The sequence below is a fragment of the Cyrtonyx montezumae genome, unplaced genomic scaffold, assembly GCF_038088225.1.
Source record: "Cyrtonyx montezumae isolate F1298 unplaced genomic scaffold, pur_monq_1.0 scaffold_5, whole genome shotgun sequence".
In the NCBI taxonomy this organism is placed as follows: domain Eukaryota; kingdom Metazoa; phylum Chordata; class Aves; order Galliformes; family Odontophoridae; genus Cyrtonyx; species Cyrtonyx montezumae.
Window position 1 is genome coordinate 3,109,853 of NW_027072056.1, and position 12,507 is coordinate 3,122,359.

The 12,507-nt window shown below is 42.2% G+C and overlaps 1 protein-coding gene across 2 annotated transcripts in view; it reads left to right on the forward strand.

Moving 5' to 3' along the window:
• The window catches only part of VPS8 (VPS8 subunit of CORVET complex), a 60,057-nt gene that overhangs the window by 10,489 nt on the left and 37,061 nt on the right, over positions 1–12,507 (forward strand). Inside the window, exons 9-24 of one of the 2 annotated variants that reach the window (XM_065748576.1) lie at positions 1,220–1,287; positions 1,864–2,017; positions 2,115–2,174; positions 2,940–3,047; positions 3,869–3,949; positions 4,484–4,654; positions 5,128–5,202; positions 5,678–5,713; positions 6,918–7,008; positions 7,889–7,935; positions 8,834–8,923; positions 9,159–9,205; positions 9,695–9,917; positions 10,123–10,212; positions 11,581–11,632; positions 11,902–11,944. In XM_065748576.1, the coding sequence (XP_065604648.1) occupies positions 1,220–1,287; positions 1,864–2,017; positions 2,115–2,174; positions 2,940–3,047; positions 3,869–3,949; positions 4,484–4,654; positions 5,128–5,202; positions 5,678–5,713; positions 6,918–7,008; positions 7,889–7,935; positions 8,834–8,923; positions 9,159–9,205; positions 9,695–9,917; positions 10,123–10,212; positions 11,581–11,632; positions 11,902–11,944 (1,436 nt within the window). The remainder of the gene's footprint in view (positions 1–1,219; positions 1,288–1,863; positions 2,018–2,114; positions 2,175–2,939; positions 3,048–3,868; positions 3,950–4,483; positions 4,655–5,127; positions 5,203–5,677; positions 5,714–6,917; positions 7,009–7,888; positions 7,936–8,833; positions 8,924–9,158; positions 9,206–9,694; positions 9,918–10,122; positions 10,213–11,580; positions 11,633–11,901; positions 11,945–12,507) is intronic. The other variant, XM_065748577.1, reaches the window with a different exon arrangement.

The following is a 12,507-nucleotide window of genomic DNA, read 5'->3' on the forward strand; positions in this document are numbered from 1 at the left end:
AAAAACTTAAAATCTGTGTAGATTTAGATGCTAAAATACGTGTATCTAAATCATACTGTGGTGTGAACTGGTTGCATGACTTGCAAACCTAACCTCAAGCATTTGAAGTGTAGAAGGTAGTTTCTACCTGGAGTTTTTCAGATAACTTTTTGGTGAGGGTTGAGTTGAAAGAAATGTAAAGTGTTAGGTATATACCAATGGCTGGCAATTGTAAAACTTTTAAGACTATTTAATAATGCAAGACAGACAAATTCATTCTTAGCATTTATTTTCTCTGAACCTGACTTCTCATTCAACGTAGTGTTGTCCTTACACACAGAAATCCATTTCTGGTTTTGTTGTGGCTTTGTTCTACGTGGACCCCTCTCACCATGCTGCTCCTTGGCAGCCTGGTCCGAGCAGTGACCTTGGTGCTTCACCTTGCTGAGACATCTCAGGCCCACAGAGTATCACACTCAGAACTAGAGCAGCATGTCTGGTGGAGCACTGTGGCTCAAGGATGGTTTCTTACATGCTGCTTGGCCTCACCTGGCTTACTAGAAACATTTTGTTGGCATGAAGTGCCCCTGTATTGCTGTATCTGAAACACTCTTCTCTCAGGCAGCTTTGTCCTGTGCATAAATATGCATTTTTCCCTTCTTCCAGTCCTTGTTCCTCATTGGCTCACTTCTCTAGCTCATAACCTGATGGCAGTACCAGTGTTAAGGAGTACTTGGACACTGCAGTCCCTAGATGCTTGTGCTGTTAAATGCTGGATTCAAAGTCTTCCAGAAGGGTCCCTCAACTGTGTATGTGACCCTCTCTTATCTCAGTTATTTGATTTCATTAATGGTTAGGGTGTTTCTGATTTTTTGCTCTGTCCATGGCTTTCAGCCCATTTGTCAATTCTGGAACCAATTTAGAGTCTTGAAGCTTTCTGGCAGCAGCACTTGATATCCCATGGTTTCAAACTGCAGTAGAATGTAGTGGGACTTTGATAATAAAATCTGGCAATGATCCTGGAAGTATGAGGGCAAAACACAAATTGCATTTCCTACACAACATAAAAAAGCCAATGACATTCTCTGGGCTAAATGTTGAAAGTGTTATTGCTGGTAGATGTAATGCATTTACTTTTGTGTGCTGTAAATAATGCCACAGCATAAATTTCTCAATTGAACCTTTTTTTTTTTGGCAGCTTTATTTGTTAATGCCAATTCTAATTTGGTTATGTGCTCAGTTTACAGATGACCCGACGCTTGCAATTTGCAATGACAGCGGAGGCTCCGTGTTTGAACTCTCATTTAAGTAAGACAGCTCTTAACTGATAGAGAACAGCAATGGGAGCAGCTTGTTCTAGGTCAGAACTTCTAAAACCTAAGCAAAAAAGCATTGGAACCAGTGAAGCTATTGTCTGAATATTGAAGGTACAGTTCAGGGCTGCAGTATAATTTTAGTTGAAGCAAGGCTGGCTAATAATGAATAGCTTAAGTTATTAATATATTTATTTAGGTATTGTCCAGGATCTTGGCATTCCTGATCAACTCTTGGAAGTTGTCATAGAAGTGCTGCCTTGGTTTTCCTTGTTTAGTGAGAGCTGCCCTTCAGTAACTGCTCCTTCTCTTCTTGGTGTCCTGAAGAGAAGGTGGGACAAGGAGCAAGGATTGGGTTTGATGCTCTGGGGGATCTGATCACATGCTATTAAATAAGACCGTAAGGACTTCTTGCTGTTTGGAACTGCTTGCAGCAGCATTATAAATTTATCCCCAGAGCTGTATAAAAGGCTTTTTGTATTTATGAAGGATTGTGCGTAAGTTTTCTTGAAATTGGTAGGCTGATTTCCTCTTGATAACTGTCTGTTAAACTGATTTTTCTGGTTTGCAGGAGGGTTATGGGAGTGAGAACGTGTGAATCTCGATGTCTCTTCAGTGGCTCAAAGGGGGAGGTTTGTTGTATTGAACCATTACATGCAAAAGTTGAACTGAGGGACCATCCTATCACCCAGTATTTGCTGCTGGCCATGGCCTCCCTAACAAAGGTAACTCACTGCTTGCAGAAGGCTTTATGTGAGAAGCCACAGGAGACTTCCTGGTACCTCCTCCAATGTTTTATTTTGCCTTTTTGTTTCTTTCAAGATACTGGTTATTGGCCTGAAGCCATCTTTGAAAGTGTGGATGACTTTTCCCTACGGTCGTGTGAGTTACAAAGCTGAATGCTTGCTTTTTGGTTATTGCCACAAACTGTTGTAGTGAAGACGGTGAGCTCAGGGCTCGGAGTTGTTATTACTGCTTTACCAGCACACATTGAACTCTACATTGTGAAACTGCTGTTCTGATGTGTAGGTTGTAGGCAGAGAGCTGTGGCTCTTGAAGATGCTGGCTCTCTCCCAGAAGTGTGAAGGGAGGAGCTCAGGAGCTTCTCAGCTTCTTGTCTTCTCTGCTGTGGCCTGGAAGTCTCATATGCTGACCTGTTTGTGGCTACAGTCACCTTGGACTTGGGGCACCGCTGTAGATAGGAACAAAACTAATCATAGTAGAGTCCCTAATTGCAGGGACAGAAAGAAAGTGGAGTTAGAGCAGTGTTTTGTCTTCCAACTATTTATTTGCTTTCAGTAGTCACTGGTATAACTCCCTTTAGAAAACAAGCTGAGGGGAGAAATTGAGTATGTTAGGTTGGGAGAATGGAGGACAAGCTTGCAGTAGTTCATCTACCCATGTGGGACTGGGCTTACATTAAATAGCTAGGATGCAGATGTTGATTGGACTGGTCATCCACTTTGTCAAGAGCTGTCTCTAAATCATGCATGTAGATCAAAGAACACAACCTTCTACCCAGCTTTCAGCAGCCTAGGGCACTTCTTTATGGCCTGTGTGCACACCTGGCAGTATCAGTGAGTAGCATTCATGTGTCCTGCTACCAAGGTTCTGCCTTGCATGAGGTCTGTGCTTTTTGTCTCTCAGATGGACCCTTCCAGTGTCCCTCTTCTGGCCTGGCACTTCGTGGCTGTACAGAACTCGGTGAACCCCATGCTCGCGTTCTGTAGAGGCGATGTCGTTCATTTTCTTCTGGTAAGTTTGAATGTTTTATACTGTGTCTCAGATTGTCACTTTTTATTCAGTTGTCTGGGCCTCTGGCTCAGTGGAATTCTAGTGTGTGTGCATGGTAGGGATGTCTGCAGGCTGCAACATGCTTGGGAAAACAAGCTGGTCGTTGCTTTTCAGCAAGCAGTGGTGTCCTTCCTTGAGGATCTGGAGGGCTGAGCTTTCTGTGTTCCAGAATGAAGTGTTCATCTTAACCTCATTTCATTTCCCCTGGAGGTGGGAGAATGTGGATTGTTTTGAGGAGAGCATGTGAATTTGAGGTGCTATTTTATTTTTTCCATAAAAAACACAGATCTGGAAAACTTAGATGAACCACTAAGAGACAACAGCTTTCAAGGGGTATGTATTTAGGCATGCCACTCTTACTGCTGAGACCTGCAGAAGTTATATATGCAGGGTTTTTTTTTTCTTTTGAAGATTTCATGTCTGAATTCAGTTCATGAGATGTGCTTGAGAAAATTGAGTCCTTTGGCTTTGGAATGCTAGGAGCTGGGATGTTTAAGGAGCTGTTATGGCATACAACTTCAGCAGTGCAAGCGATTCAAATTTAGTCCAGCAGAGGGCATGTGTTTTTCTGCTTATTTCCAAGAGCCAGTCCTCTACTGTATCCTCATGTACATGAGAGCTTTGGAAGTGGGACCTAGCACTCGGTTTCAGAGCGGTGTTAGTGTGTGCTCAGTCTGCTTGTTTGAGCTGCAGACTCCTGGAGTTAGAGAGATGTGGTCTGGGAACTGAGAGGTTGAACTGAAGAATGTCTGTTTCACAGTCTTGTCTGATTTCTCTTTTAGGTAAAAAGAGATGATAGTGGTGCAATACATGTCACTAAGCAAAAGCAGCTCCATCTACACTATGACCTCATCAACTTTACTGTAAGTCTTGGTACTATTTTTTTTTTACACTGGTTTTCTTGTACCTCAGGATCCCTTAGTTGTGTGTACCACATGTATTGACTGTACTTATCTGGAGTTCAGTAACAAAGAGTGTCTTTAAACTTGGGACTCATTGGAAAACTAGCCCAAATGAAATAGCAAGTAGTAGTTAAGGGGTAGAAAACAAACAAACAAAAAAGTGATTGCATGTAGGCAACAATACTTCTCTCTTTGGAAGGAGAGTAGCCTCGGTAAGAAAATATTTTCAAGAGACAGAGAAAATTTGGCAAGGAATTTTTATTCCTTACTGAAGAATCCAAACTTCTCAGTAATTAGCTGAGTAAAATTCTAGTGCTTTTGTATATGGATGCTTGCTAAGGAGCTCTAATTGTTTGATTTTAACAAGAAAGCCCAACTCCAAAACACATTTTCAGAATAGAGAGAATAAAGCAGGAAAGAGCTGTGCAGAGCTGGTTTAGTTCCCTCTAATGATGTGCTGTGTTGCTGAAATCTGCAGTTTGTTGCCTTTTTCAGTGGATAAACTCAAGAACAGCAGTACTTCTGGACAGTGTGGAGAAGCTGCATGTCATAGATCGTCAAACACAGGAGGAGTTGGAGACCATAGAGATCCCAGAAGTTCAGCTGGTCTACAACAGCAGCCACTTCAAGTCCTTGGCTACAGGAGGCAATGTCAGCGAAGCGCTGGTAGGTGTGGATGCCCTACATGGTGTTGATTTGGCCACCTACCAGGCAGTTTGTGTTTTCCTTTTGGGGAGCTGCCCCTCATGCAGGGATAGACAATGAAGCATGGGACCTACTGTGGTTCTTTCTTGTTTGAAATGGCAGCTGTGGGATTTTGCTCGCTTTCAGACACTCTGCAGTGTCCTGTGACCAGGACTTCTGGTGGCTGCCATTAAAGTCACAGATGTGCAGCTTGAAAAAATGATGGGGCCACCAAAATTTTTCTCATTGAAATGCTCAGCTATACTTTAAGCTGCATTCACAAGCAGTAGGCCATAATATAAGAGCTTTCTTACTTACTATTGCCCAGTAATCTGTGTTGTTCTCTTCCAATTCTCCTTGTCTTATTTTAATTACAGTGTTCAAGTATATATGTGTTTCTTGGAGAATTTTACTAAAGCAAAAAGCAGTTTGAATTACATTTTTTCTCCCTGCAGGCATTGGTTGGAGAGAAAGCGTGTTATCAGTCCATCAGCAGCTGTGGTGGCCAGATCTTTTACCTGGGAACCAAGGTAAGTATGGGGAGTTTTTAATGGTAATAAGTGGCATTCACTTCTGCTCTTTTTGTACTTACGTCCTTGGCTTAAAGAAGTGTGCAACAATTTGCTCTTAGCTGAGCTATGAGCTAAATGTCATACTTCAGCAGTATCCTGGTTCATGCTGTTTCAAAGTAGAGTTAGGATGACTTTCTCTGTCCTAAACTTCAATTTGTATTTTCTAAACATGCTAGTGAACATGTAGAAGAAAATAGAAAGGTAGGGGAAGTTAGACTCCGTTGAATGAAGTGATAGAAGGATTATCCTGTTTGTTTTTCCTGCCCTGCTGTGAAAGCACTCCGTGAAAAAGCAGAGAGGTTACAGGGTGTTATATGGGAATTTGAGAGTTGCTTTACTTCTTTCTTTATACCAGTGTGCTCTGGTGGGTCTGTGGGATGCCTGAGCAACTGTAAGTAAATAAAGTGGTGTGTGTTTGTTTTTCCTTTTCTAGTCCGTTCATGTTATGACATTGAGGAGCTGGAGAGAGGTAAGTTGAGAGGAAAACTGTAAAACACGGTCGGTTTGAATTGCTTAAACTTTGTTGGGTCTTTGGATCCTTGTTTCTGTTGCTAGAAGCTGTTTTGGATTGTCATTTCTCTGGCAGCTGAAGCTCCTCTGTGCTTAATTTCTTGTCACGTGTGACTGGGTAGGACCTTGCAGTCCCATGCACAATGGCATCTGTTCTTCTGTCTCTTACAGATAGCTTAGGCATTGTACCTCCATAGGTCACGTTTTGCTGAGTTGTTGTTGTTGTTTTTGGCTGTATAATGTCAATGGCTTGTAGCACTCCTGAGATTCGTCAGTACCTGACAGCCAGATTCTGACTTCTGCTGTTCTGCCATTGCATTCCATCTCTTACATGACTTTAGGGGTTATCTTATTGTTTTTTGTCTTTGTGGTCTGCTATCCACATTGTAGATATACATTATTATCCACATTATATATTGGTCATTAGCAAACTTCATTATTAAATTTCTGCTTGTGCCATGTTAGTTTACCAAGTCATTATGTAAAAGGGGCTTCAGGGCTGCTTCTAAAGCAACTCAAACAGTCATCTCTTTTCAGTTGCACACTTCCACTCTAAGCAGTGTCTAAGCATTTTTTGCCTACAGCTCTTGTTCTCATCCAGTTATAAGCTGTGTGACATCCACGTGATGCTGCATCAGAAGTTTTAAAAAGTATAAACAGTTCACCTCTGTCATGGTGCAGCTGCTGCTTTTGGTTACCAAAATCACTCTCCTCTGCTAGTCTTCCCTCCAGCTGTTCACTACCACCTCTGCCAATGAGAAGTCTTGTTTTGAGCCATAATTTCATGTACTAGCTTTCCTAGAATTCCAAAATCAGTCCCAGTGTGTCCCAATGATCTGAGTCAAATTCATTCTGAATTACCATGGGGTTTCTATTCAAGGCAGTTTTATTGTAGGAGATTTACTCGAGCTATCATGGAGCATGTAAAGTGCTAGGGTGTGAAGGTGAGATGTGGATTTCTTTGTCCTTTTCGACTGTGCAGCAGAAAATGTACATCTGAGATCATTTTATTTGAGATGTTGTCCTGTGCTGCTGTGTATAGTCAGCTTTGGAGGTTTCCTGTCCCCTTACTGTCAGCAGTCATGACCCACTGCTGGCCTTAGACAGGGAGAGGCAGTAATCTTTCTTTTAACAGTAAGATTTATTATTACTTATTGTTTTAGAGAATTGACCACCTTCTGAAACAAGAGCGTCTCACTGATGCCCTGGCTCTTGCTTGGTCCTTTTATGAAGGTAAAGCAAAGGCTGTAGTAGGTAAGTTTTTGTTTGTTCTGATATTTCCAACTGAAACCACCAGGGAAGGTTTTAAACCTATGCACATACTGGTATTGACATCCCTGTTTCTGGAAAAATAGTTGGAAGGTAACTGAAGAAGAGAAATTCAGAAAATATTTCTGAAGGTCATGTGTGACCTGTAGATAATCTTCAGAGTGCTGCTTTCAGCTTTGCCCAGCAGCTGCTTTCATGGAGGCCTCCTCTGTCTGCACAATGGGATGAAAATACTGTTAGGTTTTGGTACCGTATTTCCTATGAAGGCCAATGCTTTGTGAGCACCCAGCTTGTTGTGAGAAACAAGTTAATTATGTCAGAAGCTGCTGCTTGGGTGGTCTGACTGGGCCTGGGCAAACTGAATTTTCAGCAAGTAACTTTTGGTGGTTTTGATGGATGACTCTTAGGTAAGATCCTCCTGCTGTGAAATTGCTACTATGTGAAGATGTATCGTTTCTTAATGAATGGCAGAATGTAATTAAGCAAACAATTTTCCAGAATTCCAAATTATTGTCTCCTGAGTTGGCATTTAAGAACTGTTTGTCCTTACAGTGTGCTGATTTCAGCTCCTTCACATCAGTACATCCTCCAGCCATTAGCCTGTACAGTCTTTCTCAGTTTGCTGTTAATTGTTCTCTCAGTGTTCTCCTTGTTTTCTTCTCTCAGACAAAACTCAGACCTGGTCTTGCCATTCCTATGTTGGAACAACCTTTAAATTAAGAGAATAAGGTCTTAAGAAAAATAGTGGGCTGAAAACAGATCACAAAACTGTGTGTCTGGATATTCTGGCCTATGTATCTCAAGCTGTGGTACTTACAGTGCACTTCATTGCTTTTCTTATTCCTAACCCCTTCACTCTTTCTAGGCTTGTCTGGGGACACGAGCAAGCGGAAAGCAGTCATTGCAGACAGGGTGAGTCACTGATCTCTTCCTAACTAGATTTTTATGTATGCTTATGTGATGTTAATTGTGTTCCTGGAAGGAATAGCATCTCTTCTCCCGAAGTTATTCCATTTAACTCTTAGCAGGATAGGCATATATATAATTTTATGATTATGAGCAGGATTTTAGAAGAGATGTGGAAATACCTTTTGAGTAAAAGTGGGGATAAAACCTGTAGCATCAGGAAAGGAGGTTGTGGCACTGTTATCTCAGCCTTGAGATGTCAGAATCCAGTCTTTGTTCCCTTCGTGGGGGATAGAAACCCTTTGTGGAGGTAATTGCAGAATTTCCTGATGTATAGCTGTTACATACTGATGAATGCTCAACTTTCTGACTTCCTGGTTGGAAAGTTTGATTATGTGTACATGGAATAAATTTTTTAAATAATTATGTTTCATTGTCACAGGATCGTGTTTCTGGAAAGGATGTTTAAAATACATAATTATTGCGACAATTATTCTTCTGCACTTTATTCTTAATGCTTGTTGTGTTTGCAGGTAAATTAGTTCTGTTGTTTAAGAAACTGTAACTTAAGCTTTGTGTGAAAAGATGGCTCAGATGAGTCCTGTGCTTTAGGATGTGTTCACCTGCCTCAAAATGTGCTGGCAGCCCAGCTGTGCAGTTAGTGTAGGCCTTCAGAAGCCCTCTGGGCCACTCCTGTCCATCTCCTGCAGTTGTCTGGGCAGCTTTGTTGGGAATACTAGTTGTAGCCTCTTCCTTTTTTCCTTTCTCCCCACAGTAGTTCATGCTCAAACTGGAGCAGCAGGGTTTGCCATGCTGCCAGCCCCCAACTCAGGCTATTAAGTGTGCTACCAAGCAAGCCTCTAGCGTAGGATGGGAGTGAATTTTCTTGTTTCTTGTAATCCAGATGGTTGAGATCCTTCTCCATTACGCTGATCGGGCTTTGAGGAAATGCCCTGACCAAGGAAAAATCCAGGTTATGGAGCAGCACTTCCAGGTATGGTGCTCCAGAGGACTCTCTTGGATAGATCTTTTGAAGCTTTTAATCAGATACTGCTTTGCTGCAGAAATTTCCTGTGTAACAGCCATGACTTGTTGGGGAATTCCTGTGTGTTCAGTGGGAAAGTGGCAAGTCCATCAGTGATTGTGTTTGCCTTCATTTTGTGCTGTGCAGGATGGACTGTTTGGCAGGACCTTTGTTGCTCACCACAGCTTTCTTGTTCCTTTCCCAGGACGTGGTGCCTGTCATAGTTGATTATTGCCTCTTGCTCCAGCGCACGTAAGTCTGAGTTCACAAGTCTGTGTCGCACAGCAGGCACCACCCCGTGCAGCCCTGAGTGCTGTCTCCTATAATATCACATTGTTCACAGGAGTCATTTTATGATATGATGTAGAAAATCACAATTTAGAGGAAGGTTTAAAGACTGATGCTGAGGTTAGTTTATTCAGTACCCAAAAATTCCTTTTAAGTTTTCACTGAGGAAGAGGAATTTGGTTCAGATTTTCCTCCACGCTGAGCAGGATTTCCTCCCCCTCTCAGATAGTTACACTTTCATGTTGTCATCATTTCTCCTCCAACAGCAGCTTTCTTGTTGCAGCACACTTATCTTAATTTGTTCAGTGTAGCTGCCTCTGACTTGTGTGGAAGGTGGATGGGGCATTTGGCTGCTGAGTTGAAGAGACAGTTTAGTTTGGAGTCCTCAAATGGTAAATCATTGTAATATTCTTACTTATCTTATTTGATAACTAAATGTATCTTTCTTCCTAGGGATCTATTATTTAACCAGATCTATGATAAGATGAGTGAGAATTCCGTTGCCAAAGGAATCTTCCTGGAGTGCTTGGAGCCATATATCTTAAGTGATAAGCTGATGGGAATCACAGCTCAAGTGATGAAAGACTTGCTGCTTCACTTCCAAGACAAGAACAGGTTGGAGAATATGGAAGCCTGCATCGTGCATATGGATATCACCAGCCTGGACATACAGCAGGTATGTCTTCCAGGCTGAACTCTGCACTGAGTTCTTCTGAATGAAGGACAGCATCCCCTTGCCACTGCTGCAGACTTCTTTTCAGTACAGCATAGCTTGTGGAAGGCAGGGAGTCACCCTTCAACAGATAAAAATTACGTAGTCCAAACCAGTGGTGCTTTTTGGCCACCAATCTGTAACAGGACTCAGCTCTGTGTCCTTGCAGGTGGTCCTTCTGTGCTGGGAAAACCACCTCTATGATGCCATGATCTACGTCTACAACAGTGGGATGAATGACTTCATCAGCCCTATGGAGGTAGGAGGGATGCTCATTGCAGGCATTCGTGTGCTGAGCGTGCAGTCTTTGTGAGAAATGGCATTTTAAACTAATACATAATCTTCTCATTCAATATATATGTTTTTGTTCATCCTGAGGAAGAAATCATTTATGATAAATGCAGCTATTTGAATAAATGCATTAAAAAAGTGATTTGTAATTACAGTGTTTCAGAGCAGGCATTTTTCTTTGACAGTGTATCTGAGGTAGCAATTCTCTGCAAAGTTAGAACCAGAAATTTCTGTTAATTAAAAAAAAACAGAAGAGAATACCATGGTGAATTGAGGAGGCTGCATTGCAAAGCTGCCTGTAAGCAGCTCTGCTAGCAGTGGTGAACCTGGCCTGTGTGGGATGTGTGCTCAGAAACCATCAACTTGCTGCTCAGTGGGGTTAATGGCAGTGCAGGGATGAGAGATTCTATGCTCACCTCATGCTTCTTTCCTTCATCCTCTGCTGACGTAGCATTATATTAATGCACAATAAAGAGCAGTGGAAACAGAGAGTGAACTTTGTATGTAAATAAAGTTCAGAAAAAAACTGGATTTTGAAGCAGAGTTTGTTCTTAGCACTTGGGTTTCATCTATCAACATTAAGTACAGGCCTCAGTGTAATGCTGGAAGGCTCTGTTGATGCTGCTGAGCGTGAAGATGTGTCTGATATACCAATTGCTCTAGAAGCCTTATAGGTAAAATGTCAAGATATTTCACTGTGGAAGCACTGCTGCTGTTTCCCAAATAGTGCTAAAATCAAGAGCTTGATGCATCTGTGTCTGAAAACCTTAAAATACTCAGTTCGTAGTAGTTGTCCCGTTTTAGTTTCTCAGGAAGAAGGCTCTTCAGGTAATCATGATTTTAAAAAGGACTTGTGGAAGCTTAGCACTAGTTGTACACATACAAATAACTCTTCTTGATTTCAAGAGCCAAGTATTCAGATTAAGCCTTGCTCAGTGTTCCCAAACTAGAGGCTCTGATGAGCCTGCTAAACAGCCTGAAGGTTTGCATGATCTGTGGTGGCAGACAACTGAGGAACAGGAAATGTCCTGGTCTGTTATGATTTGGATGCTACTTGTGAGACTGCTGAAGTTGTGTTCTTTTAAAGTGTGGCCTTTTGTTCAGGGTTAGGTCTGATCGGCTGGAAGGTGTTTTTTGTGTTCATAACATCAGCTGGGAAAGACATCTTTTGCCATGTCTTGGTGTCCTCTGTCCTTGTTAATTAGAAGACATGGTGAGAAATCAGCTTCTCTGGGGGAGGTGTTCCAGTGATCTCTGCTTTAAAATCAAGTGGAATCTTTGCTCTGAGCCTTTCCAGCTGCTTGAACACTGCTCTTGTTTCTTGTCTTTTGAACAGAAGCTGTTCAAAGTCATTGCTCCTCCACTGAATGCTGGGAAGTCTCTCTCAGGTACAGTATCGTTGCCTCTAAAAGAGTTTCTGGATCTGGTGTTGAACATTTCAGGCATCACTGGTCACTTGCATGTGCTCACTGATAGGGTCTTGGAGAAGAGGAAGGTGCTCTAGTACTGCTTAGTGTCTGTAAAGCTGCTCTACTTACAGTGTGTGAAATTGTGTGCATGTCAAATGAGATGTTTTGCTTATTGTTGGGGAAAAAACAGTTGCATCTCTGTATCTTGTTTCATGAAGAAAAGGTGACAAATGATTTTTGTTTCATAGATGAGCAAGTGGTAATGGGCAACAAGCTGCTCGTGTATATAAGGTAAGGCTGTTTAGAAAGAATGCGTGCTGTTGCCTAGTGATACCAGATTTTAACTCATCACAGTTGCAAAATCTTAATGCTGTGTTGTGTTTCAGAGTCTCAGGGATTTTGTAAAATACCAGTGACTACTTGGTATGGCTGACTTAGTCACTATGGCTTGTGGCACATCACAGAGCCATGGAATATCCCAAGTTGGCCGAGACCCACAGGGATCATCAAATCCAACCCCTGGCTCCAGCCAGGAGCCCAAATACAAGCCCTGTGTCTGAGAGTGGTGTGCAAGCACTTCTTGAACTCCATCAGCTTGAGACCATGCTTACTGCCCTGAGGAGCACGTGCCATGTCCTTAACCCCCAGCCTTACCCTGCCCTAACGCAGCTCCATGCTATCCACTTGGTTCCTATCATATAAAAGGATAGGTGGGGTGATGTTGAATACTTGGAGCTGATAAGCCAAGACTATGGCTTTGTCTTTGGAATTTGGTTTCTCCTTCATCCTGTGTGTGACAGTGCTTCTTCAGCAAGGAGTCAGTAGCCTGAGGAGCTGTATTTGAGTCCTGTGGG